This window comes from Merops nubicus, unplaced genomic scaffold (assembly GCF_000691845.1).
Source record: "Merops nubicus isolate BGI_N331 unplaced genomic scaffold, ASM69184v1 scaffold14271, whole genome shotgun sequence".
Classification (NCBI taxonomy): domain Eukaryota; kingdom Metazoa; phylum Chordata; class Aves; order Coraciiformes; family Meropidae; genus Merops; species Merops nubicus.
This window is the reverse complement of record NW_008590366.1, coordinates 10,309-37,342: the sequence shown is the minus strand read 5'-3', so window position 1 is coordinate 37,342 and position 27,034 is coordinate 10,309. Positions and strand designations below refer to the sequence as shown.

The 27,034-nt window shown below is 42.4% G+C and overlaps 1 protein-coding gene across 1 annotated transcript in view; it reads right to left on the bottom strand.

Moving 5' to 3' along the window:
- Nucleotides 1-1,064: 1,064 nt before the first annotated feature.
- Nucleotides 1,065-27,034, bottom strand: part of DENND3 (DENN/MADD domain containing 3) — a gene marked incomplete at its 5' end in the record, with an annotated part of 31,083 nt that continues 5,113 nt past the window's right edge. Inside the window, 19 exons of the mRNA XM_008949926.1 lie at nucleotides 1,065-1,265; nucleotides 3,485-3,622; nucleotides 3,732-3,847; nucleotides 4,776-4,909; nucleotides 6,516-6,676; nucleotides 8,662-8,801; nucleotides 10,215-10,322; nucleotides 10,780-10,909; nucleotides 12,171-12,338; nucleotides 12,871-13,133; nucleotides 14,373-14,894; nucleotides 15,489-15,670; nucleotides 15,972-16,075; nucleotides 18,869-18,965; nucleotides 20,492-20,647; nucleotides 21,090-21,211; nucleotides 22,631-22,849; nucleotides 23,938-24,057; nucleotides 25,353-25,464. Of these exons, the coding sequence (XP_008948174.1) occupies nucleotides 1,065-1,265; nucleotides 3,485-3,622; nucleotides 3,732-3,847; nucleotides 4,776-4,909; nucleotides 6,516-6,676; nucleotides 8,662-8,801; nucleotides 10,215-10,322; nucleotides 10,780-10,909; nucleotides 12,171-12,338; nucleotides 12,871-13,133; nucleotides 14,373-14,894; nucleotides 15,489-15,670; nucleotides 15,972-16,075; nucleotides 18,869-18,965; nucleotides 20,492-20,647; nucleotides 21,090-21,211; nucleotides 22,631-22,849; nucleotides 23,938-24,057; nucleotides 25,353-25,464 (3,193 nt within the window). The remainder of the gene's footprint in view (nucleotides 1,266-3,484; nucleotides 3,623-3,731; nucleotides 3,848-4,775; nucleotides 4,910-6,515; nucleotides 6,677-8,661; nucleotides 8,802-10,214; nucleotides 10,323-10,779; nucleotides 10,910-12,170; nucleotides 12,339-12,870; nucleotides 13,134-14,372; nucleotides 14,895-15,488; nucleotides 15,671-15,971; nucleotides 16,076-18,868; nucleotides 18,966-20,491; nucleotides 20,648-21,089; nucleotides 21,212-22,630; nucleotides 22,850-23,937; nucleotides 24,058-25,352; nucleotides 25,465-27,034) is intronic.

Sequence of the window (27,034 nt, the reverse complement as noted above, 5' to 3'; positions counted from 1 at the left end):
CTCAGCACTGATACAGATAAAACTATCCTGGATAGATTTAATGTTCTGTCATCGATGGGGAAAAGCCAAAGTACACCAGGTAGTGATCAGGGACTGCTGCTCCAGAGAACCCTCTGGCCTGCAATCCAGTGAGGCTCACGGCAGTAATTAAGTAGTTGGATGCCTCTGCAGTACTTAAGCAGGTTCCACACAAAGCAACAGCAGTTCCTCTGCTCACAGAGCCCTCACTGAAGGGTGGAATGGCAGGGGTTTGTTCCAGCAGTAACTGGGAGGTTGCTTCCAGAAATGGGAAATGAAATAAGTGCTTCAGATGGAAAAAATAAAATAAGATCCATTTCACAGACTGGGACAAACCAAGTGCTGTGCTTTGTTTTCAAAGGAAAGACAACTTTAAAAAGAAACAGTCGTTTAGATCATCCAAGCCTGGTGTGTCAGCAGCAGGGAGCTTCCAGTGCCCCCAGGGAGAGCCTGCCTGTGCCTACAGTTAAGTCATCACAGCACCACAGAGACACACTCTGGGGAGGGGACAGACTCCCCAGCTAACCCCAGCTGCTGGCCCCGACAGGATCTGAGACACTCAGCAGTTACAGGAACTCCATAATCCAACACACACACTTGGCTTTTTCTCCTCAGTGCCCATTTCCAGCTATTTTAGGCTGCAAAGACAGTATCAAATCCCACTTCTCAGATAACCCCTGAACAGCCCCAAAATTGCCCCAGCAGAATTCCTGAGCTGGGCTCAGCTCTCCCCACACCTGCTCCATGCAGGCTGGCCCAGGGCCCCGACCCCCCCAGTGCCACACGTTGAGTTCACCAGCAGTGACCCCTCCATGCACATTTCTGTTCCCTCATCACCCGTGCAGGAGCAGCACGAGGTGTGAGGAGAGGGTCACCTCTATTCTCATTTTCTACAAGAACGTAGGGACTGAAATAACTCAAAAAACCCAAAAAGAAACACAGAACAGCAACACTGGCAGGTGGCTGACACAGACAGGGCACGCCGGAGTGAACACAGCCTGAGGCCTGGGCTCCTCTCTGGCGCAGCAGGGTTGTCAGCAGCTCCACTACTCGGCTCTCCAGATGGCGATCTTCCCCTCCTCCTTGCCCGAGCCGCTGAGGACGTACCTGTCCTCGGCCGAGCACAGCGCCCTCACGGCGGCACTGTGACCCACCAGCTCCTTCTCCACCGTCCTCCTCTCAGCACTCACCACGTAGATCTTCCCCCTGCTCTTGCCCTGGGACCTCCCGCTGCCGCCGACCCACAGCTGGAGCACAAAGGAGACCAGAGCACCATCACTTTCATTTGCAGGGCTTCAGTTTCAGCCCAGGGCAGAGTGCAGGAGCTTTATGTGTTCTGTGTGCAGTGGGGGGTCTCTGGCTGGGCTGGGGGAACACTGAGAATTCCCTGCATATGTCACTGTTGGAGCTCAGGTCTCTCCCCCTCCAGGAGCTCTGCCCGGGAAGTGGGTCAGCTGTGAGGTGCAGAGTTTAGAGAGGACAGGGCCTTCTGCTGGGTGGAAACCAGTGAGCTGGCACAGTGACAGCACCCCATCTCCCTGCCCTGCTCACCCCATCTCCCTGCCCTGCTCCCCTGAGCTCCCCAGAGGGCTTCTTTTACAGAAACAAATGGTGTGGATGGGGCCAGCACAAGAGCTGCTGCCCTTGGCAGCTCAACTCGCCTTGGGTCCCACAGACCCCGTGCAGAGCAAGACAGAAGGGGTCACCTCATGGCTGTATGAACCACAGTGTGCCTCTATCTTGAGGGCTGTCTGCAGTGAAAATGTAGAGAAAAGTAACTAAAAACTACCAGGAGAAAGGAACAGCTGTCATAGGAGCAAAGATGGGAAAAGCCAGGACTCCTCAGGCTGGAGAGAAGGCAGATAAGGAGGGGTCACATTAAGGTTTTTAAACCAAACACAACGCAGCAGTGCAGCTAAGCAGAGTGTGGAACCATGGCTCAGCACTTCCTGCCATGAGAGAAGTGAGGATGTGCAAGAGCAGCAAGAGCTCAGCTTCACTTAGAAGAAACTACTTAGTACGTGGCTGGCAGTGAACTTCTGGAGCCTGCTGCTGCAGGAAACTGGCACCAGCAAGCTCAAAGTGAAATCAGAGCCACAGAGACTGGGCCCAAAAGGAGCTAATGAGAGTCTGAGGTGCACACTTTGGTACCCCTAAACAAGACCATGGACAGTGAGGGAGCTTAAGGGGAACCTGGCCCAGCAGAGCAGAACACAGCCGTGGTCTTCTTGCTCACAGCTTTGCAGAGGCCAGGTACTCACCGCTGTGTGTTTGTAAGCCAGAAAGCATCCCATTCAGAGACATCCTCCAATCGGTTTTGTCTCAGGTTTCTCTAAGACAAACGAGGGCTTGTTTTCAATTAAAGCACTGAAAAACAAGCCTGGGGCAGACAACCCTGCCGGTGCTGTTGGAGTTAACCCTTCCCAGGCTGCTCGGGGTGTGGAACAGGAGTATGGCTGTCCCAGCCACTGCAGCGGGCTCCAGGCTCGCCCTCGACAAGGGAGGTGCTGGAGGAGGGCACGTGAGCACTCGGGTTCAGGAGATGGATCTCAGAGGGATATTTTACAGTTTTCCCTCTTGTATGAATGAGTTGGACTAGAATGTTAGTTAAAGCAGAGCCCAGTGAGGAACAAGCAGAGGAAAAAAGGAAAAAAGTTCTTAAGTAGAACAAAAGTGAGCTTAATGCCTTGGGGTTTATCCAACAGTCCTGTAACCCCCTTAAACAGGGGTTAAATATATCCATCTCTGCCCTGGGGAAGGAGCTCTCAAAAGGGTTTTCCACTTTAGTTCACAACTCTAACTGAGGGCTGAACACATAGAAAGCTTCCCTACTTCATGAGGCACGTTATGAAAAAAACTTCTGAAGAAAGAAGGTGGGAAAAATCTGAGAAAAGAAGACTCAGAAAGTTGCTTTCCCAAAAGATATATATTAGCTATTTCTACATCAGTCCATGTGGTATCACAACCACAGTCATTTGCACAGCTATCAACACCCTGCAGAAAGGGCAGGCACTCAGTCTGAGGCCAGCAACGACAGGGACACGAGATGCTAAGGTAGGAACCCATTGGCCCCTTTGGTCTCTGCTGAGTTAGAAACGTGGTAACTAAACAAGAAAAAGGTCATCTACAAAAATAGGCCAGCTAATTGGCATTTATTGTCTGTTAACCTTTTCCAAGGCTTGGTCTTAGAAGCCCTGAGATTAAATATGAAGGGGACCTAAACTTTCAGTTTCGATGGTTCCCTGAAAATGTCAGTGGCTAATAAAAGTCACTATGCATTCAATTACTAATGAGGCTTCTGGCCTGATGTGCATTTTGGGTCATACCTGTAACAGCCAGTTGTGTTGGGCAGTCATTTGCTTCTCAGATTTCAAAGAGGAATCAACATTTCAAAACAGCCCGTGTGCAAACAAACATTTAGTAAAGAAATCCACAACAGGTAAAAAACAGTCCAAATGTCTCTCACCTGATTTTTAACTCTTATCATGCAAGTAATCTCAGAGCAGTCTTGAAGATGAATCCTTTGAGGTGTACTTGAAAAGTCTTTGGTGTTCCAAATATACAGGTCACTACTCCCTGAATAAGATGCCCACACTTCGTCCCTCTAAAGCAGAGAAAGAAATGTTGAACGTGAGCACTGCTGACAGGAAGAATACTGTGGGAAGTTACTATGGCTTGTAATGTCTCCCCTAAACTCTGTTCAAATGCAATACCTCAGGGAAGAGCTGGAAGCAGGGAAAATAGGAGCACAGATCCCTCAGCTGATGCTCAATTTTCATCTGTATTCGGAATCCATGTGATGACACCACAAGGATGCAATTCCCAGTACCTTCAAGATTCAAGGTCAAGAGTTAGTAACAGAAATGCCCACTTCCTCCTCCTCTATAAGCCATGGAGAAAAAAGGTAAAGTGGATGCATCTAACAACTGTCTTGTTTCTCAATCAACAGTGAAATCTTTGAGGTACTTCTTCCTGCTTTTCACAGTATCTGTTTTTTTAGATCTATTCCTTCCCCAAAATCTGGTTGCTGGTTGGTTAGTTTAGAGTCCAGAAATGATGAGAGGAGAAGAAACAAACACCTTAAAATTAGGACAGCTCATACTTAGGTCCTCAACTACACAATTATTTTTACCTACAGAACTGAGAGCAGGTGTCTTGTGCTGCAGAGTTAGCAGGGCTGAGTCCTTAGCCCAGCACAGCAATGGCAGCTCTCTGCTGCCCACAGCAAGTCAGTGCAAAACCCTGGAACTGGTCACCATTGATGGAATGACTTCAAAATGATCCTTGACTTCATTCACCTAAGCTCCTGCACAGGGGATGACAAATTTCTGGAAGTGGCCAAACTGCAGGTGTGGGGATTACCAAGTCAGACCAACACCATAAAGTCTGGCTGAAATATCAAATGCTGTTTGCAACCACTACTGCCCCTCTAGAGTTTAAAAGGACTTTCTCAAAGTCTTCCATTCCAAGTTACAGGCACCACCAGGAGAGGTCAGGCAAAGAGACAGTGTGGCCAGAAGTCCCATCCTGCAGCAGGGGCAGTACCCTCAGTAGGGATCCCAGCTAGCCATCTGTGTAGGTGTTTTGGAGGCCTGACCTACAGAAGGCTGCTCAAACACACCAAGTGGAGAATGGCAGAAGCACATCGTGTACACAGAAGTCTGAGTTTAAGATTAATGTACCCTTCTGTAGAATAAAACAGCATATTATGGGAATATGTAATTTCTTTTTTTAAATTATTTGGGGGATGAACTTACAGCACCACAGTTGGTCATTATGAAGCTTGATAGAAGTGAGATTTTGGTAGGGCAGCTGACAGACATTGTTAACTTTCAGAGTGCTGATGTTCCAAGCAATGAGTGTTCCATCTAAACTGCTGGAGTAGGCTTCACTGTTGGCACAGATTAGAACAATAATAACAGCAGCACAGTGTACATCCATGCTCACAACAAAGGGCATACACAGAATAGCCCCATTAGAAAAAGAACCAGTTTTACAGTAAGCTAAATTAATGTTCTTCATTTCAGGGAATGGAAGCGTAAAGCACAGCAACGATTTCCAACAGAAAATGGACTGAAGGCCAAAAGGCTGCAAGGCCAGAAAATGTCATTATTTTAACAGCAAATCATGAGACTGGCTCAATCCTTTCAAACAAGGTGACCATAGTCTTGAGTGGACTGGAGCATGTGCCCACCAAGATGCCTGGGGAAGGATCTAAGCTTCCTTTCTCCCATCACTATATCCTAGGTAGCTGGCTCTAGGCAGCTGACAGTGCACTTAAGGAACCAACAGCTCTGGCTGTGGCCAGGCATCCAGGTTTCAAGCTGTTTATGTTTCCTGTTGGAACCAAAGTGTTCTAGTAGAGATATTTTTTTCTTCTTCTTAAGATTACAAGCTTTGTATCATTGCAAACACTGCAGGCTAAGTCAGAGCTCTCCATGAACTAGAGCACACACTAACTCATGCATGAGGAGTTAAGAACAACAAAGACTTTCCCTGTATTCTCCTGAACATTGTTGCCTATTGGATTTTCTCTCTTTTTCTCTCAAGTTAAGATAAAAATTATCTCAAAATTGTTTTGCTGTCGCACCTGAGAAAACAAATTACACCACCCCCCCTTTGTCTTTTTACCTCCAACATCTATTGTCTTCAGATGAGAAAACCTTTTCAGAAGGTTCCAACAACACCTAAGCAAATTCACCCTGAAACCCAGTTACACCCACTGCACCACTGGCAGAGCTCTGGGTGATGTCTGGTCTGGCCTGGGAGCTCCTGCTCCCATGGGAAGGCAGCAGGTCAAGGCCTCCAGCCAACACTCTTCCCACTGCTACCAAAAGATCAAAAGCATTTTGCCTGAACAAAACAATAAATGTATTATTTCTTCAATGAGCAGGCAGGAAAAATCCAGAAGCATGCTGTAAACATCTACTCCATGATGTGCTCAAAGCAAAAAGAAGTGGTCTTTAAACTGCATCTGTATTGATTCATCATTGGAAGCTGCCAGTTCCTGGCTGCTCTCATCCTCATCCAGCACAGCATTCCTTCACCCTCTTTTTTCCAAAGTACATAATGCAATCCCTTCCAAAAGGAAATTCTTAGTTTACCATATACAGTATAGGAGCTACAAAACCAGGCTAAATGAAGGCTTATGTTGGGAGGATAAGCCCCTCTGTTTAAAACAATAAACTCTTTCCAACATTTAGGAAAATCAGTCACTGGTTTCCTGTATGGGCTCATGTTCCTTGACCACAACCTAACTTTGTGCCTTTGCTTCAGTCAAATAAATACAGCACATCTGGATCATCTGGATCTTCAACTAGTCCTCTGCTCACTGTGGACGAGGCTCTCTAGGCTGGTGAATACTGCTCCAGGTACACAAAATGGCTTTCTATTTAACCACCAGAAGTTTCTCCACATCCATGACTCTTCTGGTGGTACGTCCTTCATATTTGCTTCTGTGTGTCTTGTAAAGAAGGGAACCTTGTGAATAAACATACCTGGGTATTCCATTTTTCTTCTCCACAATGATGTCTGTAACATCAGAACGATGAACATTCAGTTGCTTATTACAAGACATACTGTGAGTGTTGATTATATAAATAATGGAGTCCTGAGAACCAATCCACACTTGGCTCAGTTCTACCATGATCATGCAAGTCTGAGGAGAAAAGGCAGGAGTAAATAAAATCTACAAGAAAAACCACTATTTAATTTTACATGGAAAAGGGCTGTATGAGGATTCTAGAGTTTCCTGGTGATTACAGTAAGAGATTGAGACTCAGAACTCCAGAATTCTGTCCTTTGCTCTGCTCTGTAAATAATGAGGGAGGACATATCTCTGCTGAGCCTATCCTTCAGTAAATAGGACTATAATAATATATCTTGGTAACTGACTCAGAGCTGTGTTTCCTGGCCCAAACCAAGTAAAAGTTAGACAGGGTATGAGGGGAAACCACAGAAGTTAGTGTATGTCTCTCTCGGGGACTGGAAACCATCCCAACCACCTGACACAAGCACAGTTCCTACCCCAGGTAGGAGCTGTGTCTAAGAACATACTGTCTGCTCCTCTGCAGCCTCTGGCATGTCCTCCCCTCATTCAGAAACTCATCATTTCCCTCCCTCCTAAGTGCCACCAGTTCCAGCCTTTCCTCTTTTCCTTCTCATCTTTAGAACAGGTCAGTGTCTGGCTCATCTCCTGCATTCAGCCAGCCAGCCAGCTTTCTACCATCAGCTTTACCTCTCCCTTTCTGAGTCTCTTCCACACTCACTCACAGAGATTTTGCTCAGCTTTCACACAAGTGACCTGCCCAATCCCTTTTCCTGCATGTTCTCCAGAGCCTGCAGCTCTGGCCCAGATCCCCTTTCATCCAGAGTTATTCTTTTCAGGTGGTTTTTCACCAGTAACTCTCTTTAACCTGCTGGCTGAGTCATCTTCTTTCAGAGCACTCTCTCTTTCAATATCATAGAATCATAGAATGGTTTGCGTTGGAGGGACCTTAAAGATCATCCAGTTTCCAACCCCCTGACATAGGCAGGGACACCTCCCACCAGACCAGGTTGTTCAAAGCCCCATCCAGCCTGGTGTTGTCACTCCCAGGGAGGAGGCATCCACAACTTCTCCAGTGTCTCATCACCTTCATGGTGAAGAACTTCTTCCTAGTATTTAATTTAAATCTACCCTCTTTCTGTTTAAAACCATTACCCCTCATCCTATCACTACACTCCCTGATGGAGTCCCTCCTCAAATTTCCTGTAGCCCCCTTTAGACACTGGAAGGCTGCTCTAAGGTCCCTCCAGAGGCTTCTCTTCTCTGGACTGAAGAACTCCAACTCTCTCAAGACTGTCCTCACATGGGAGGCCACACGTCTTGATGCAGCCCAGGATGCCAGTGGCCTTCTGGGCTGTGAGCACACACTGCTACCTCATATTCATTTTTTCATCCACCAACAGCCCCAAGTCTTTCTCCTCAGGGCTGTCCTCAATCCACTCATCACCTGGTCTGTATCTGTGCTTGGCATTGCCCCAACCCACGTGCAGGACCTTGCACTTAGCCTTGCTGATCTTCATGAAGTTTGCCTGGGCTCACTTTTTAACCTTGTCCAGGTCCTTCTGGATGGCATCCCTTCTCTCAGGTGTGTGAACTGCACCACTCAGCTTGGTGCCAGTGGCCAAGCTGCTGAGGGTGCACTCACTCCCACTGTGCATGTCACTGACAGAGAAGTTCAATAGTCCTGGTCCCAAAACCAACCACCTAGTTTCTGTACACCTTCCCCCACTTTCCAGTTCTTCAGCACAGGTGACTTTCCATCTATTCTTGGGGCTCCTCTTTTCATCTTCTCTTTATATTGATTCACTTATTTGTCCTCAGCTGTTTCAAACCTGACTTCCTGCCCCAAGAAGCCAGGCCAGCAGGCCCTCCCAGTATCCACTCCCTCACTTCTCACCACTTGACTTGTTTCAATGTGAATCCATTTTTGCTCCTTTCCCTTTCTCTCAAAAACTTCTCCTTCTCCAGCTGAAGCCCACACAACTCCAGTGTCTTCCCACAACGTTTAAGGAATGGCAGTGAATCAGTGTCATACAGGTTACAGCAACAAACCCACCAAGCTAAGGGAGCAACCATCTTATCTGTGCCAGTCTTACCAGTCTAGAGCGACCCATTTTGAAGCAGTGCTGTTGAATAGACCAGGTAGATGCATCAAAGACCACCACCTTCCCCTCACTTAAAGCACACCAGAGTTTTGGATGAGCATTGCCAGGTCTTTCTGAAGGGTCAAGATGCCCTAGGAATGAAGCAGAGGAGATGAGGGAGGTAAAAGAAAATAAAGCACTTTGGGAGATGTGTGGGAAAGCCATTATTAGGCTGAGCAGCTTTCTAACATGTGAGTCTCTGTTTTGGAACTTATGAAACCAGTTACTGATGCAGTTTTCACAAGGAATTTGTGCTCATTCTCATCTATTTGTTGAGCTCTCCTGATGATTTAATTTTACACTTCAAAGTCATTCAGAGCAGAGGTAATCTCTCTCCACTGATGGCTAAGTACTTAGCTAACTGGGATTGCAGGAAGGCTTTTAAGCCCTGTGAAATACACCTAATAAATCCACTCATCCTATCTGCTCCATTAGAGCTCCACTTAGAAGCCTCATACTACAAAGAGAAGCCCCGCTGAACCCACCACCACCCACACTGAGTTCCTCCTGCCCACTCTCTGAACTTCAGCATTGCACTCACTTTCCCCTTCTGTCTCAAATTGCCCAAACACCAGCAATTACATATGAAGTTGGATCAGAAGACCAGTAAGGTCATGAAGTTCTGTTTAAAACTTCCAGACCTAACATATCTGCTACTTAAATTGATGCCCATTACACACAGTCATTAAGTATTTTTTTTTCTCCAGTGCTTTTTGAATTAGTCAGATATGTGTCTAGTTCTGGGCTCCCCAGTTCAAGACACAAGGCACTACTGGAGAGTCCAGCAGAGGCTACAAAGATGATTAGGGGACAGGAACATCTCTCCTACAAGGAAAGGCTGAGAGATCTGGGACTGCTTAGCCTGGAGAAGGAAAGACTGAGAGGGGATCTCATCACTGTTTATAAATATCTAAGAGTGGGGGTCAAGAGGATGGGGCCAATCCTTTTCAAGTGGTGCTCAGTGACAGGACAGGACACAAACTGCAATGCAGGAAGTTCCACCCAAACACAGGGAGAAACTTCTTTACTCTGAGGGTGCCAGAGCCCTGGAACAGGCTGTCCAGGGAGGTTGTGGAGTCTCCTTCTCTGGAGACTTCTGAAACCCACGTGGATGCATTCCTGTGAGACCTGCTCTAGCTGAACGTGCTTTGGCAGCTGAACGGTGAAAACTGATCAATGGTGGAGTATCATTAATCCACCCTGCTCAATAAATGAGGCAGAAGTCTTAATGGGAAATGGGCACATTAGCACATAATTGAAGTCTATTATAAGGCATATACACACAGGAAGACAAATTAAGACTGTGAAAGCTACACCTTGGAGTATCTTAATATGCAGCACTACTGGTCTTTTTTAATGACTTTCTGTTTTAGTATGCAACACACAACCAAAGCATGTCAGAATGGGAACAAAACCAGGCAGTCACAACAGCAGCTGTTAGGAGATAACATGCTTTATGGGCTAATTAAAGCTGGGCTAGCAAAGCAAGCAGTACATCCACTTACCTGGCGTATAAAGCAAGACATCTACTGCCTGAGGAAATGTCTCACCAGCTGAGGGGTTGATCTTGTGCTTTAAAGTCTCTGAAGTTGTTTTGGGGACCATCATAGGCACTAAAATAGATTTTTAAAAGGTAGTGTAATACATGCTTAAGCTTGAAATATATCTATAGCTTTTATGAAATAAGAATTCTGCACCTTTTATTCACATTTCTCACTTCCCCTCTAGCCTCAGCTGACCAGGAGAGCCCAAACACCATTTGAATGAATTCAAATGAAGCACACACACAACACCCAAGCAATCTAAACAATCAAAAAAAAAAAGCACAGCATTCAACATGAAGCCAGACTTACCAACTAAGGTTCTAATGCACAGAAGCAAAAAACCCTAAAACCACCCCTAAGCTTCCTGCTGATACTATTTAATAAACTATGCCTGTGAAAGTGCAATCAGACTAACATCTTCTTATATTTCTCCAGATCATCAGTTTGAAAATTGGAATATGAACAGAAAGGGCTGAGACAGATGATGCACAAGCCACAGGCTCTGTGGCATTGCTGTGTGACTGACCTTCATTTTTCATCCTGTCAAAGTAAGACAGTTTAGAGGCTGCATATATGGTTTTGGAAGACTGCAGGGCTCCAACCACAGCATCCATCAGGAGAACATTTGTCAGTGCTTGCTGAATATACTGAGGATCCTAAAGACAAAAATGTTACTGCAGTTTATCTGTGGCTCATTATTCCTGCAAGTCTCCACGTTCAACAGCACGTGTCATGCCCAGCAGAAGCACCAGGCAGCTGCTGCCCTGCAGCACAACTCCTGCTCCTTGCAGGCAAGCCCCACTCCCACATCACACCTTCCATTCCCAAGCAAGGTCATGGAGCAGGGAGCCAGGAGCCAGTGCTAGCTCATGACACTGAAAGGATGCTTCAGATCTGGTGTGATCTCAACACAGGACGTGCAGACAAAGCCACGTGAATGGCACTGCTGGAAAACACAGAGCTGGGACATGGGGGGACACCCACCCTCAGGCTGGGCCTTTCTTCAGGGGAGGGAAGTGCACTTTATGCTTCACCTTGGCTAAAATGATTCATATCCTTCTTGAAGAATCACCAAGATACATTTTCACTACATTTCAATTTATTAAATTCAGTAGTCAAGAAGAATTATGTGGTTTAAATGGAAAAGCTGCTTGTATGGTCCTTTTTCTCAAGATTTCTGTGGCAAAAGAATATATTTTTCTTTATTTTTTAAAAGGATCTATTATCACCAGGGTTCCAGCATGGCAAAACTCTTTCTACATACTATATTTTGAAGCAAGGTGAGGAACATTTTGTGTTAGTTAGGATCACTATTCATAAAAAGCTGGAGAGGGACTTTTCACAGGGGCTTGTAGTGATAGGACAAAGGGTAACAGCTTCAAACTGAAACAGGGTAGAATTAGAATAGATGCTAGGACAAAGTTCTTCACTCTGAGGGTGGTGAGACACTGGCACAGGCTGCCCAGAGAAGCTGTGGATGCTCCATCACTGGAGGTGTTCAAGGCCAGGCTGGATGGGGCCTTGAGCAACTGGTCTGGTGGGAGGTGTCCCTGCCCATGGCAGGGGGTTGGAACTAAATAATCATTAAGGTCCCTTCCAACCCAAACCATTCTGTGATTCTGACACCTTGTGAACTTCAGCAACTATTTCACAGTACTATGGACTAAATTAAAAGTTCCATGCCAAGAGATGATGAGAAAAAAAAAATCTGTATTTTTAAATATAATATCTCCTTTTTTTTTTTTATATTATTGCATAAGTAGAATATTTAGAAGTAACAGCAAAAAATAAAAGTTCATTACTTAGATACTGTTTGCTGAAACCAAGAAAATCTAAGATTGATGCATGAATTATTTACAGCTGACACAGAAAGCAGGTACTCCATACTCATTTAGCTAGAAATTCCCATACTTATACCTTGTGGTCATCAGCCATTTTCTTTCCAGCCCACATTTCTTTCACTATCAGGTACCAGAGATCACACTCAGTTTTAAGGTTAGCTTCAAAGACTTTTTTTGATAATGTTCTAATCCTCAGAGTAGGTATTCTCAACAGAAGGAAAGCTACAGTCGTGCTTTTAACATCCTGGAAAGGCATGGAGAAAAGAAAAGAAGGTTGTAGCTCACAGTCACAGACACAGGGCAGCACTCATCCTACAGGGCAATCTCCTCTGTGTCTAACCAGAGCCAGTTGTTTCAGTTGTCCCCACACACTGTTATGCAGAGATGGTTTTCTGAAAACACAAGTTCCAAACACCACCACAGACTTTGCTCCACAGTGGATCCAAGCTGGCTCCCTGACAGTTAATGCTCATGCTACTGAACTTCCCTAGCTCTATATCCCATGTGCTGCACTTTGCTCACTTCTGTACATCTAGAGGTTATGAACTCTTTTATTCTATGTCACCTTAGCACCTAGGAAACCATACTACATCAGCTCTGAAACTTTTGGTCTACAGACTCAGAATTTTACCTAACAGCTCACAAGTTACTGAGTTCAGAGGTATTTCCTGCACTCCTTACTGAAACTTGAAGCTGAGAGACAGAACCTTGTGCAGACTGGAACATGGCCTGTATCCACAGGCATGCAAGAGTAGCAGCAGCTACTTGGTGCTCACCTCTATATCCCTGAAAGCAGCAATCTGGACATAGCCAGGACGTCCTCCTTCAGTCAGGAGGAACAAGCGCTTCTGGGTCAGAGCTATTTTCCCCACACCATAGTTAGTTTTAACTGAGCAGGATAACTTGTAGACACACTCATTTTTATCCAGATGCTCTATCACTGTTGGTGGCAGGTTCACCTCTTGAGCTTCTGCTTCAGTTTCTTTCCAGTAGTTGTAGAAATCTCTGAATGTTTCTGGATCAATTAGTTTCTGATGTCCTAAAAAAAATGTTTAAAGCCTGTTTAGTGTGACAAAACTTTCTGCATAGAAAGCTTTAAAAAGATACTAACTTTCAACTTGTGCCTCTAACCACATAATGGGTAAACAAGGTGCAAAAAATACCAGAATAGGCCTGGAAAACAGTGAAGAGACAAAATGATCTTCTTGATGTATAAGGATTCCTCTGCAGTTAACCTTGGCCATAGGTCCCATGCATCTGGCATCCTCCATTCAACTCTACACTGGGAAGGGAGGCAGGAAACACTGTGCCAGTCTTGGGGTTTTTTTTTAAATTCATGCCAAAAATCCAGTCAGCCAATGGGAAAAGGCTGAATAGTTTTCATTATGACTCTCCTGTTCTTTATTCTATTGAATGCTACTATATCACACACTTACCAAACTGGGATTAAAGCTAAAGTATAACAGTTAAAGACTTCAACAATAGGTATCCAAAGCAATTAATTACTCTAAAAATTCAAGTGTGGGGACAGTAGAATCTCAGACAAACCCAAATTCTTGCTAGACGTATTCTACCTCTGGCTTCAGAAAGTCTTGCTAGCTCATCAATGTTTAATTCTTTGTGGCCACAAAACATAACAGTTTTCTTTACAGAAGTGTTTTTTAGAAACACAGTTGCTAAAAACTGTGGTTTTAGAAATCAGTCACAAGATTCAGATCTCACTGAGGAGAGAAAATTCTCTCAAACATAAACATAACCTCTCCTTTTGCTATGATGACCATCCAAGAGGAATTTAACTGTAGCTACTTGAATTCTGGATTTTGTTAGTTTAACAGATTGCCACCCTGCCATATTACCTAGTGGTTTTATAACACAGAGGTATTTTCCATCAGCAGTTAGGATAGTTTTGTATCCACTTTACACATAACCTAAGCCAAAGCAGAAGAATGCCCTGTCAGACCACAAAACTACTTCACCTATACAACACAAAAAATTGTACATTGTGTCCCCAAGGATAAGTAGATTCCTTGTCTTTATTACAGATACAAGTATAGATATTCTTGTATATTTAAATCTATCTCCATAATTACCCTAATGAAATAAAATTGCCTATAAGGTTTGCATATTGTGAGCTTTTAGAGGCCCATAAAATGCTGCATAATAATTAGAAAGAAAAACAATTGGAGAAAAAAATTTTCTTTTGACTCATTAAAAATAAAAACCCCAAACATTTGAACTTGTCACTGCACCAGTCACAAAAAATGCATCTTATACTGACCCACAGTCAGAGCATCAAACAGCCGATGGATAGTGTCTGTATCTTTGACAATCCCAGATTCCTGGATTCGCTTCACAAAATCATCCAGCTGCATGTGTGTTTTTGGCAACTCAAAATTTTTCACGTGGTCATCTATTTTCATCACTTCTCTTTGCTTTTCCATCACTCGACTGATCAGCTTCTTCAGCTCTGGCGTGCAGTCTGCTTGCAAACGCTCAGCAGGAGGCATGGTTTCCACTATCTTTCTCACAAGATCAGTAGGGAAAATTCTTAAGTCTGTTTTATCTAGGTTCTGAAAGTCAGAAAGTGCATTTAGTAGTTTCCCTTGCATCAAACTAATAAGTCCCCGGAGGTAGAAGTACCTTGCCAGTAACGCTGAGTTATCAGGTGGTAAATTACTTATAGCTTTGCTGAGATGGTTGAAGAACTCTGTATAGTAGGACTGAACACTCTGGAACATCAGAGGATAGTGGATTTCTGGGATTTTGAACATACTGATTGATTTGGAAGGCATTTTCACAGCTAAAAACAAACAAACAAACCCAAGCCATACATTGATTAGTATAATCAAGGAGTCGAAGTGAGAGTATCTTCACAACCAGCACTGCTACAAACAACAAAAAGAATCCCCATGACAGCAACAAGCCATTACACCACAATATATTCAAGTAAGATTACAGCTGTGCTAGGGATAGAAATATATTCCTATGTCCATTGTCCTTATTATCAGATTATTCCCTAACATGACAATATCAATTCAGGGAAAGAAAATAAAAATAAGGAAAAAACCCCAACCTGTGAAGTTTCTACAGGGCTTGCTTTGATAACCAGTGATAAGCTTAAGCCTGTGCTTAAAGGTCCTGGACATAAGGTGGGCGAGGACTGAACATGGTTATTGACTCCAGAAGCAATTTTCAGTATCAGTCCTACTGTGACAAATCAGTCTTTTGTGGCACAGCAAAACTTAGAGCAGGCTACAGGCTGATTTAAGGTGCAAGGAGAAGCAGAGAGGGGCCCCAGCTCCCAGTGACTCAGCTCACCGTGGCACCTGCCACCGCTCCTGTGATAACCACTCAGTGCTGTCACCCCTGTACTGGTGACACATCCTCCCCTTACCAGCGCCCGGCTGGACCCTGCGGAGCGAGGAGTTCCTGGCAGGGCCCTCTGGCAGCAGGATGTCCTGCAGGTTGGGCATGCTGATCACCATGCGCCTGCTGACCATGCAGGGTGGGCTGAACCCTTTAGAGGCCATCTTCTCCATGGTCAGTCTCCTCGGGGTGTGAAACATCAAGTTCAGCCTGAGAAAATGTAAAATAACGCATTACCAGTTCTCAAATTCCGTACACATACGCTCTACAATACTAGTTGATCTCTAAAAATAGTATTAAATTACAATTATAGTGCAAGTTTATAATTTCATCAGCCACAGCTGGATGTGTTCATGTCACCTTTTTACAGTAATCTTAGTTAAACGACCTATCAATTAGCCATAATCTCATTCATAGGTGGCCTGATCTCATACCAATAGAGTCAAAAGGACTTTTGTCACTGATACCAACAGAGGGTCCAAAACCAGAGTAAGGGATGGGAAGACTGTACCTGTCCTCCTCAGACTGGGTGCTCAACTCCAGTCGAGCAAAAGCATCCATCTTTCTGTTCAAACGGGCTTTAAGAAAAGAGTGAAACATGTAGGTCTCCAAAACCTGCAAGATACAAACTGGTTACCTCAGGATCTTCTACAAATTACATTTTTATTAGCACGTTTTGCTCTTTTTTTGTTACTTTTACATATTCAGAGCTGAGAACTCCCAATTTAGCAATCACAAAACCCAAAATATTTGCAAGCTTCAATAACAGAAATCTAACTCAGCTTCCATTCACCTTCTGAGCTCTCACAATATTTGCTTAGTGGCCAACAGCAACCTCAAATCACCCTCCAAAAGATGAAACCAAATAAAGCTGAAAAATACTGAGCAAAACAGGGTTTTAGGTACAAGCTGAACAGCATATTTTCTGCCTGTAAGCACATCCTGATAATATTACCTATGGTTTGGAATAAGAAGTTTGTGGTGCTCTAACATTATGCCATTAAAGATAAAAGGCAAGTGAGTCATCTTTTCTCCTGGTAACTCCCAAAATAGTCCTCTGCTCAGGTAATGAACATGATGTCATCCAGAAATAACTTCTGAAAGGTCAAATTACTACTTTTAGGATAGAAGACACCATCAAAAATGCCAAGTGTGAATGACAAAGAGTGGAAGGCCACCATCTCCTACCACTGCATATTGAAACAAGGTGAAAGCCAGGATTTGAGGGAATGCAACCCCTGTACTACATACAGCTTAGTTCCAGCACAGGGCTTCTAACTTTATTCTAAATAAACAAATCTATTAGGCAAAACAAATGCAAACTTCACCATGAGACAATAAGCAAATGAGAATGGTTTGCAAGTAATCGAGGTGCTCTGAAATTCCTGGAAGTCCTTCCCCAGCACACAGGTCGTTGTTATTGAAGGACCATTTGCAGCCTATCCTGTAAATGGCATCTCCAAAAGCACTGAGCTTCTGCTTTCAAACATTTCTCCAGTAGATGGCACATTTTGTTGGCAGTTGTATGTACAGATGACAAGCTCCAGGGACTGCAAGAGTCCTTTCTAATGGTTTTTGGAGTTCTCTTGATATAATTCTAGGTACCACTAGTAACTACTGCATATTGTGTTATATTACAAGATATACTTGAAAGCAAACTTGCCACTGTATTATTCAGTGTTTAATCTCAAAGCTCTTCCTAAAGAAGCACATCTGAATTTTAAATTAATTTTAAATTTCAGTTCATGAAATTGCCACTATTTCATTCATAACATTAGAAACACTATTTAAAACAATTTATTTATTTATTTTCATTTGAAATTCTTGTCAGAAAATTCCCATTAATTTCTCTCCTCAAAAAAAAAAAAAATAGAATCTTCTAAATTTTTTTGTGTGGTTGTTGTCTAGAACACTTGGTAGTGTTGGAAGCTTTATCCAACAAACACCATTTCCTATTTAGGATTCATCAGGTTGTTAGCTTTGGATTGCCAGATATTTTCCCATGTTTGACAACTATCACTTAGGTAAAACAAGATACTTTTCTATCATTTCCTTCACACAGTTTAGGATTCATCAGGTTGTTAGCTTTGAATTGCCAGATATTCAGCCAAGTTGGACAACTATCATTTAAGTAAAACAAGATACTTCTCTATCATTTCCTTCACACACAGACATCTCCTTTAAACAGATGTTCAGAAAGTTATCAAGTGTGTGAAGTAGGAAACCAAACAAGTGTTATCAACCAGAGCCTACTGATGTTCATGAACAGGTCTTTTTGCCAGGTATAAACCAGCTATCCAGAGAGCCAACTGACAAATTCTAATGGCAAAGGAAACCTCTGCAACTTTAAAATGCACCCATGGAACACAATTACAAAGCAAATGTAAAATGGCAGGTACCCTTTCATACATTCCTGGTTAAAGCTTTGCTTTGTCCAACCTTTGATGGTCAGTGACAGTCCTGCACCAAAGGCATGGGGAACTGCTCCATATCCCACAGCCTGGTGAACAAGACACTCTCCTTTTAATGAGAAATTAAACCCATGCCACTCCCTTAGGATACAGAAAGCCACTACATAAAAGGCAGCCTCGTGCACCAGTCCTGTGTGTTGTGCTCCAGAGAACAACAAACCTGCATCTTTCAGGAAAACCTGGTTCACTGTATAAACTGGGTGAAAACTGAGTCAGTCTGGACCTTCAGCAGATCAAGCTTAGGCTAACAGAAGGATCAAGCTCATCAGGCCAGGTGCCAAAGGGACTTGGGGCTTGTACAGGAAAACTCCACATCCCTACAAGGTTTCAAACTCAGAGAAGTATCTAAGAAGCTGAGTTAGCAGGAGGGCTAAGAAAAGCAAAGTGGGGATTTCAGGCTGTCCTTTAGCCTCTGGCACCACTGGGCCTGACCTGAGGCTATGCACTACTTCAGCATCATTTCCTGGCCTTCACCAGCACGTAAAGGTAAGCTACAGTTACACTACCTGGGAAAGCAGATGTAAGGTAAACCAACCTATGTCCCACACACCCTGGCACACTGCAGGCCCTGAGGACACCTGTACTCACAAGGCTTGCTGAAAACTCCTATCTATGTATGGGCTTCAGTCTTCGCTGTCTGGGCAAGTTCCTGTGCTTAAAATACAGTTTAGATGTAGTTTTACTGCCATAGGTTAATCTCACTCCTGAAAAATTGCATTTAATTTGCTCTGGAATTACATAGTACTTTGCTCTACAAAATGCTGACTACTATTTTTTTTATAATAAATAAAATAAATTTCCTAAAGCATTCTGCAAAATTTGTTGGTTCAAGAACACCACACAGACCAAACTGTGACCATTCTATTAATTTTTGGCATTTTTTCCTAAAATACAGATTAATAACAGAGAATCACAACACATTTAACACTGAATTTACCTTTTTGTAAAATGGCTGGTCTCCAACTGCCCTTGTTTTCAGAAATTCTTCACTGTTAAACACTCTGTGTTCATAATTTAGGTGGTCTTTTACCTCCCTGTAGACACAAAACACATAAATAGATAAATATACTTGGGAGACTTGTAAGCAAGTCACACTTCTGCAGTAGCAGCAGCCCACTGGTACTACCAGAAATACACTGCAGCATCAGAAGGCAACCTCAGTTCTAATGAGTATGTCTGAGTTGCTGAATTATAGAGGAAAAATGAAAACCCCTCTAAGAGGTACACAGGCTACCTGCAGCCCCTGACATTTCAAATCAGCAAATTCACTTAGAGTCTGTAAGATCAATTTTAGTAAAGTAGAACTTGGGGAGAATCTATAGAAGTCATGACTTAGGCTCCAGTGCTGGAATTCCATTTACATGCACAGCTCCTGAATCACACACAGCCCATCTGGAGCACAAAAAAGACAAACGCACCCCTCTGCAGTCACTCTGAAAGATGTGATCTGACCTCACACTGTCCCACTACATCATAACTGTAGCATGCATGTGAAATTCTATAGATTACAGTATTTAAGGTAGCTGTGTGCAATTGGCTTATCTCATCCTCTCCTGCTGGGTATTGAGGAATAAGAAATTCCCATGAAAACACATGAATGAAGAAAATAAGTGGGTGAGCTAAAATTTGATTGTAAGCACAAAAGGAAAATCTTGTACCCATGCAGAGAACTGAGAGGTCTGTACATCCCTTGTCTTTCACAGCTCAGTGATAAAAGTCCATCAACATTTTATCAAGCCATACAGGTTCAGAAAAAAAGATGGTTAGCAAAAGTACATAGTTCTATATAATCCTACATAATTGAGTGTTATTTGCCTTAAACATGGAACCCCCATGCACATATAAATCCTACAGTGCTTCACTGAAGACAGTAACAACTGGCAACACAATTGCATCAGAGATTTACTTTCCTTCACTCCTGGGCGCTGGCAGATATAGCATTAGAAGATAGAAGAAACAAGGCTGAAAAACAGAACAAAGAAAGAAAGTTTGAAGGAAAGGAGAAAGACAAAGACAGCAAGAGGAGAATCAATCCCTTTGTAAAACACTACCTCTTAGAGAACAAGTGTCTGTTTTGTAGCCAAGCACTTAGTCATTAAGGAGTTCAAGCTGTTAGCAGCAAAATACATTTCTCCTCATCTTAATCTGGAACATACTGTTGTCAAACACTGAAATCCACCAAATCCCACAGTGGCAGCACATCAGGTTATAAATGCCCTTCAGTTTCCATACCCAGCTACATGTAAAGTCTGTTCTAGCCTCCATACCCAGCAGCTTTCAGCTCTTCTACCCTGTGCTGGTTTGAATTCATTTTCATCTAACAAGAGTGACCAAGACTGTTACAAATTATCTCCGTAAGGGGTCTTGAGCTTTTCCTAATTACAAATTATTGATATTCCAGCAGGCTAGCAGGACCTCCTCCTCATATTCCCCTCACAAAACTTAAGAGATTTACAAAGTATCTCTAAAGTAAGACAAAAGAAGAGTACTTTCAGTGGCAGTAGACATGTCTTAACCAGTATCACTCGCTCTTGCAATAAAAAATCCTCTATGCACTCACCTGAAGATATTAACAATGAATTGCAAAGTCGTCTGCTGAACAGCTGTGTTCAGCTTCTGCTGCCAGGTTCTCCTGCGCATCTGGAGCTCAGCCAGGTCGGTGCTGGCCCGGAGGTGGCACAGCTCCAGGTCATAATGCAGCTGAAGACTCTCCACTCTGCACAGAGGTGAAAATGACCAAGTTACACCCCAACACCAACAATCTTTTTCATACTTTTTAGAGAAAAAGTCATTTGAGGCTCCCTCGTGCATCTCACAGCTAGAGAAAGCACACGATGGAGTCTGCAGTGCTGACAAGCCAACAGGACTCCTGGAGGAACTACCAGTAAACACAGCACACTCAGTCTTCCTTGGAAGGAACAGCAGAGCTCAGAGAATGATCAGTACCTGTAGAACAACCCAGTCATTCCAGGTGCTGCAACATATGGTTGTGATTATGACTGCCTGAAGTTACCTGCTTATTAATTAATTAAAGTTTTCAACTTGCCCTTACTACTTACAGTGGGTTTTACATTAATTAAATAATACAAAATAAAAACTTAGAAAGAGGGTCAAGTATGATTCATGCACTATGATAAACAACTTCAACATCTTTTCACCTTTTTATGAAAGTTTCTGCTGCTTGTGCTGGAACATCTGGAATTTCAGGTTTCTCTTCAGCTGTTTTTGAATATGTAATATCTCCATTGTCTATATTTATTAGAATTAAGTCCTCAGCTTCCTTTTAACAAAAGAAAATAGAATGACTGTAAATATATTGTAAAAACATTTATTTCTTCTTTATGTAGTCCTCAGGCAATGAATTATTTCAGCAAGAAGATAAACCAGAAAACAATTTACTTTCTTCCCCTCCCAACTAGAAGTTCATGTGGGTAACTAAATTACTTCCAAGAAAAATGGATGTCATTAAACTAATAAGCTCTGTACACAAACATTTGGTCACCTAGTATGTTCTTCATACAATATGAAATTAATACTGGATCTCTAGGCTTGTCCTTGAAAAGGTATACATGAAATGATATGTACAAAACCATATATAAGTGCACAAAGAAGCTCCCTAAAAGCTCATTTACAGCATTTATTTCTGCACTTGGCCTGTGGGGTGACTAGGAGAGGGAGTATTTATATATTAGACTCCCAAACACAGAAACACACACTAGGAACAAGAACTCATATGGAGGTACAGTCCATGATGACCTCTCAGTTTGCAATTTTAGTAACTACTTAAAGATCAGACTGTAACATGGTTTGTTTATATTTAAAAAAAAAAATTAAACCTTTCAAATTATAACAAAGAAGAGTGTGTGTTCTAATCTGTACTTATTTCTGATAGTGGTGTAATCTTATTGCTAACTAATTTTTTTTTTGTTAATTATCTATTTCATCATAACCTCTTTGCTCCTTTTGGACTTTTTTTTTTCCTTTTGGGTGGGCTACTTTCACTTTGTCTTGCCATCAGCTGGATTAATCTAACAAAAATTCACACAATTTTCCTGTGTTTGCTTTCAAACACTCCCAGAAAACCTGCACGATGCCCTCAAAAAAACATATTCACATTAGTCCTGTTCTGTAACATTGACTATTTCTTAAATCTTCTTGAGTAACCAAGATCAATGCTACCCATTGAAAGTGATTTATTTAAATAGAAAGAAAAGGTAAAGAAACTCTCGAAAAATTGTGAGATTATATTCTTTACATTGCTTTTTCTTTCTTATTTTATTAAATATTTAACTCTTCCATGGGGAACAGCAGCAGCATGAGGAGTATTTTCAAATGCATGCTCAACCCAGATATCTGGAAAAAGCACCCAGTTCATCTCACACACCTCTGAGCAAAACATAACCTCATCAATCTGAAGGAAAATTTGTACTATGAAAAGGACACCTGAGTAGAATTTTTCCCAGAATGAAGTCTGAACCCACAAAAATCATTATATTATCCTACAAAGAAAATAAAGGTAAAGGATACAACACTTAGCCAATAAGCCAGTGGACACTTTAGTATGGCTCCACTCCTTTGTATTTCCTCACTTCTCATGCATCTAAATAACAAAAGCAAGTTTCTAGATCCATCTGAAAGAAGCTAAAGGGACAAATGCACTGAAAGTGAACAGGAAGAGCAGCACTAGTCTAAAACATACCTTGCTCACTTCTTCAAAATGATCAATGTGACAGCCCATCAGAAACGATGTCGGGGCCATGACGAAATCCAGCATCTGACGAGACAGGATAGGCACAAAAGTGTGCTGCCACTGGAGAGGGTGAAGGTACAACATGAAGCATTCAGCAACGAGTGTCAGCAGAGCCCAGTCAGAAGAGAAGAAAACTATTCTCTGCTCAGTCAAAATACAGGTCATAACCTGGAAAAAATAAAATGCTAAGTGTTTGTGAAGAGTTCTATGAAGAACATACAAGATATGCACAAATATTACATCTGCTTGGGAAACAGCCTCACAAGTTCTGGTTTTTAATACCTTTAAAGGCCATCTGGTCCCTGCGAGCAGTGAGCAGAGAGATATCCAGCTACAGCAGGTTGCTCACAGCCTTGACCACCCTGACCTTGAATGCTTCCAGGGATGGGGCATCTACCACCTCTCTGGGCAACCTGGTTCAGTGTTTCACCACCCTCACTGCAAAACATTTCTTCCTTCTATCTAGTCTGAATCTGCCTTCCTTTAGTTTAAGACCACACAGGACCCCTTGTCCTGTCACTGCAGTACTGCCTGCTTTCAGGACTGAGGAGGATTACAATCATCCCTGGAAAGAGGCTCCAGTCTGCTCTTTTTAGATGAAATGGCACCAATAATATCGATGACCTTGAGTGACCTGATTTAACTCCCCAAGTGGCCTTTCAGAAGAGAGTTGGATCAGGACACATACAAAGGATGCCCTGAGCCAAAACTTTCAGAAGAGAGTTGGATCAGGACACAAAGGATGCCCTGAGCCAAAATTGCTGGATGATTCCATGATTCTTTGCAAATAGCTTTGGGTATTTTCTTGCCTTTCCACACCATTTATACTTTGTTTTTATGAGAGTGCAAACTGCTAACAATCCATCCTACACGTCTTTCTCTTACACATGAGAAGGATTCATCTAAATCATGTCAAAATGCATCTTAGTGAATTCAAAACAAAATCTGTTAATCAGCTTGGGTGTTTATATTTTAAAATATATGCTTAAGACATTTAGCACCTATTGTCAAATCACAGGTGAAATGAATCCAATATGCCTCAATCTAATTTGGTCTGTAAACAACAAATCATCCTACCAGAAAGTGTATTTTATTGTGGCATGTCTCCAACATGCAGAACTAACACTTTTCTCAATTCCTGGGTTTATAAAATGGTTTGGGTAGCTAAAACACCTTGATTTTTTTTTGAAAAAAACACCACAAATTACCATTACTGTCAATCTGTAATACATTTTAAAGTATCAGTTACATTTTACCTGCAGCACTTGCTCTGGCTTGAAACACAGCAATGGAAGATGAAGATCCAAGTCAATAACTGGACTATCTGGATCCTCTCGTGATGGAATTATTATTTGAAGTGGTCTCATATTAAATACCTGTAATAAGAGATGACTTCCATTTACTTTGTAATGAAAATGTTCCCACAACACATATTATACAGGATTTTAGTTTTAAACACAAAATATTAACACTGAAAGCAAGAAGACAGATATTTCCATACTGCAGAAAGAGGGAAATATTAAAAGACATAATAACTATTTTGAAAGCTTAACATGCACTTTGTTTCCTTTCATTCTTATAGGTTGTTTAGCCAATAAAACTTTTTAAATATAGATATTCTTTTAATAGAATTAGGCTCACTTTTTTATAAGCATAATAAAATAATGGAATTTATATTTGTAGATAAAAATGGGAAATCAAAAGTATTGATAAAATTCATACAGGAAATAGGAAAAAAAATATGAACAAAACAACTGAGCATAGGTGTTCAAGTTCAGAAGACAGAACAAGCCAAAATGAATGAGTTCTTTCAGTGTTTCAGACACTTCAGCTCAACTCTCTGGGTGGCAGATTCTGCATGTGTTACACATTTCAGCACTTGGCAGGTGGTTTAGCCATCCTCCAATTCTCCAGCTATGCTATTTTTTCCTCTGTCCCTAACCTCTCATCCCAGGGTCAAGGAAAGCAGCCAAGCAGAAGTCTGTGGCTGAAGCACTGCTTCCCTAGAAGCCATTTTTAGCAGACAACAGAGAGAGTGTGCTGAAATCACTGCCTCAGCTAACATCTAGCTTGACTTGAGAAGGGTTATGAAGAAGAAAAACAGCCCACGCATCTCAGCTTCTACACTGAATACAAATGTTTACTCCAGTTTCTCTTCTCAGCTTGGTCTTGGCCAGGCAGCAGCCAATGCAGAACGTGTGATCCACGACACACTGTTCTGCTTCCCCAGAGTCATTCAGACAAGAAGAGAACAAGTCCAGAGCTGTACATGAAGCTCCAGCCACTGATTTCCCTGGCCTCTCTCCTTTCACAGGGACTGCTCTGCTTCTCAGTCACACGGCTGCACGTCCACCCATCACACCAGCAGGGTGACAGCCAGGAGATACCACACCAGGCAGCATCTCTTGGTATCAGACATGAGAAAGGCAACTCCCACACTTTGGCTGAGTGATAGTTATGTGATTTACTGGAGTTTATACTGGAGCTGTTTCATGTACCAATCATGCAAAGCCTTATTTTCAAACCACAGGTACTGACTGAAGTTCTACATCAGCAAGTACAATCTCTGACCTGATAGTGAAGAACATCCCCCAGTTTAAGGAAAACAACATCTTAGTGCTTTGCAACACATAATGTTGAAGTCATTATGAAATTCAGCATCAGTAATTACCAAGTGGAGTGGTCCTGGTGGTGGGCTGGGTATTAAAAATAACTTTGCTGCGAATTCTTTTACATGGTCCTCAATGTCTAAATCCTTGAAAGGCTGCAGTTGCACCAGTAAGCTGAAATTAAATTACAGAAAATCATTTATAAATAGTAACAGGTAAACAAGGGGAAAAATTCTTTTTGCTGATAACCTAGAACTAAAAAAAATTAATAGGAGCAACGAAGCTATTATTCCAGCTAATTAATTTGTAATTTATTAGATACTTCAGCAGCTCCATTTTATTTTAATGATGCTGCTGTGCCAGGAGCAGGGGTTTTGTTTTTAACTTCCTTGCATAAAATACTGCTGCACCATATGTACCAGAGGCTGCAGATGGCACACTGGGTCTGATGATGGCAAAGAAAACCTAGAGGTGAGACACAGCTAAAAGAAGTGTCTTCTAGAGACTGCTGAAGGACAAAAAAACACCTACAGCTACAACATGGTGCCATGGTGTTTCTCCCATCCCATCAGACATCAGCTCTGGGATGCAAAACAGCATCAGAGGACAAGAGAGGTTGTAGCCATGGACTGAACTCCAGAGGGCTGTGAAGCAAGAGCCATATTTAGCATAAGGCCTGCATCAGCTCTGCTCTTTGCAATTGTCCCTACCCAAAGAACAAACACAGTTGTGCAAACCTGCCAAATGTTTGTGGTTTTGAACTGTATTCCCCTCGCTGTGTCAAAGCCACAAAGGTCATCTGGTTTATATTACATGCCAGATCAATGGATGAACATTTAAACATACATGCTATTAAATCTGCAAATCATTAAGTCCAACAGCACTTCTGAAACGTAACCATGAAAGAGGTAGAGACTTGTACTCAGAAAGGGCATTTTGTTCAATATCATGTGCATGTTTATAGCAAAAAAAAAATCCCAACCTAAATCTTTATATATAATCTGTGTAATATACATATACACGCTTGCAGGCTTTAACTTGTGATTTTATAAAGATAAATATATATAAACTAGGAACTTAATATGGTTATATTGTCCTTAGAGGTTTTATTTCAGTTTGCAGTTTTACTGGTTTCCTGCAGAATACCAGGAAGAAAGTGGTCTAGAAAGCAACTGAATAGGTCAAGAGATATATTAGAATCCAGGACACCATATTTGTGTAAGGCATTGACATTCCTGAACAAATATCTTCTGCCCTGTATTACTGAGCTTTTAATTGGATTAACAAGACATTTAAGTTCACTAAACTCACATTTGGAAAATGCCCTGGGTTGGGTACTAAGCTGTTACACATATCCCCCTAAACCCAGCAACTATTCAGGGGTGCAGAGGAGGCAGAGGGAAGGGAATTTGAGGATTATCAAAGAAAACCAGACAGTGGAGTCATCAACTTAAACAAATACACTGCCACATAAAGCCTTCAACATGGCCTAAAAGCATGGCTAGACCTGGGGTTTTGGGGAGGGTTTTTCTCGATACAAAACGTGCTCTCAACATATCCAGTAAGTGTTACAACAGAACCAGCCTGACCCTGAAGCTGAAAAGGCAGCAGATGTCCAGAAAGGACAGCAAGAGCTCCCTATCAGTACACTGTGCCCATTAATGCCACACAATAGCAGCTGACAGCTCTGCCCTGCAAACAGCTGCTGAAAGAAACGGAGTTGTGGCTGAGACGTTCAAGCGGA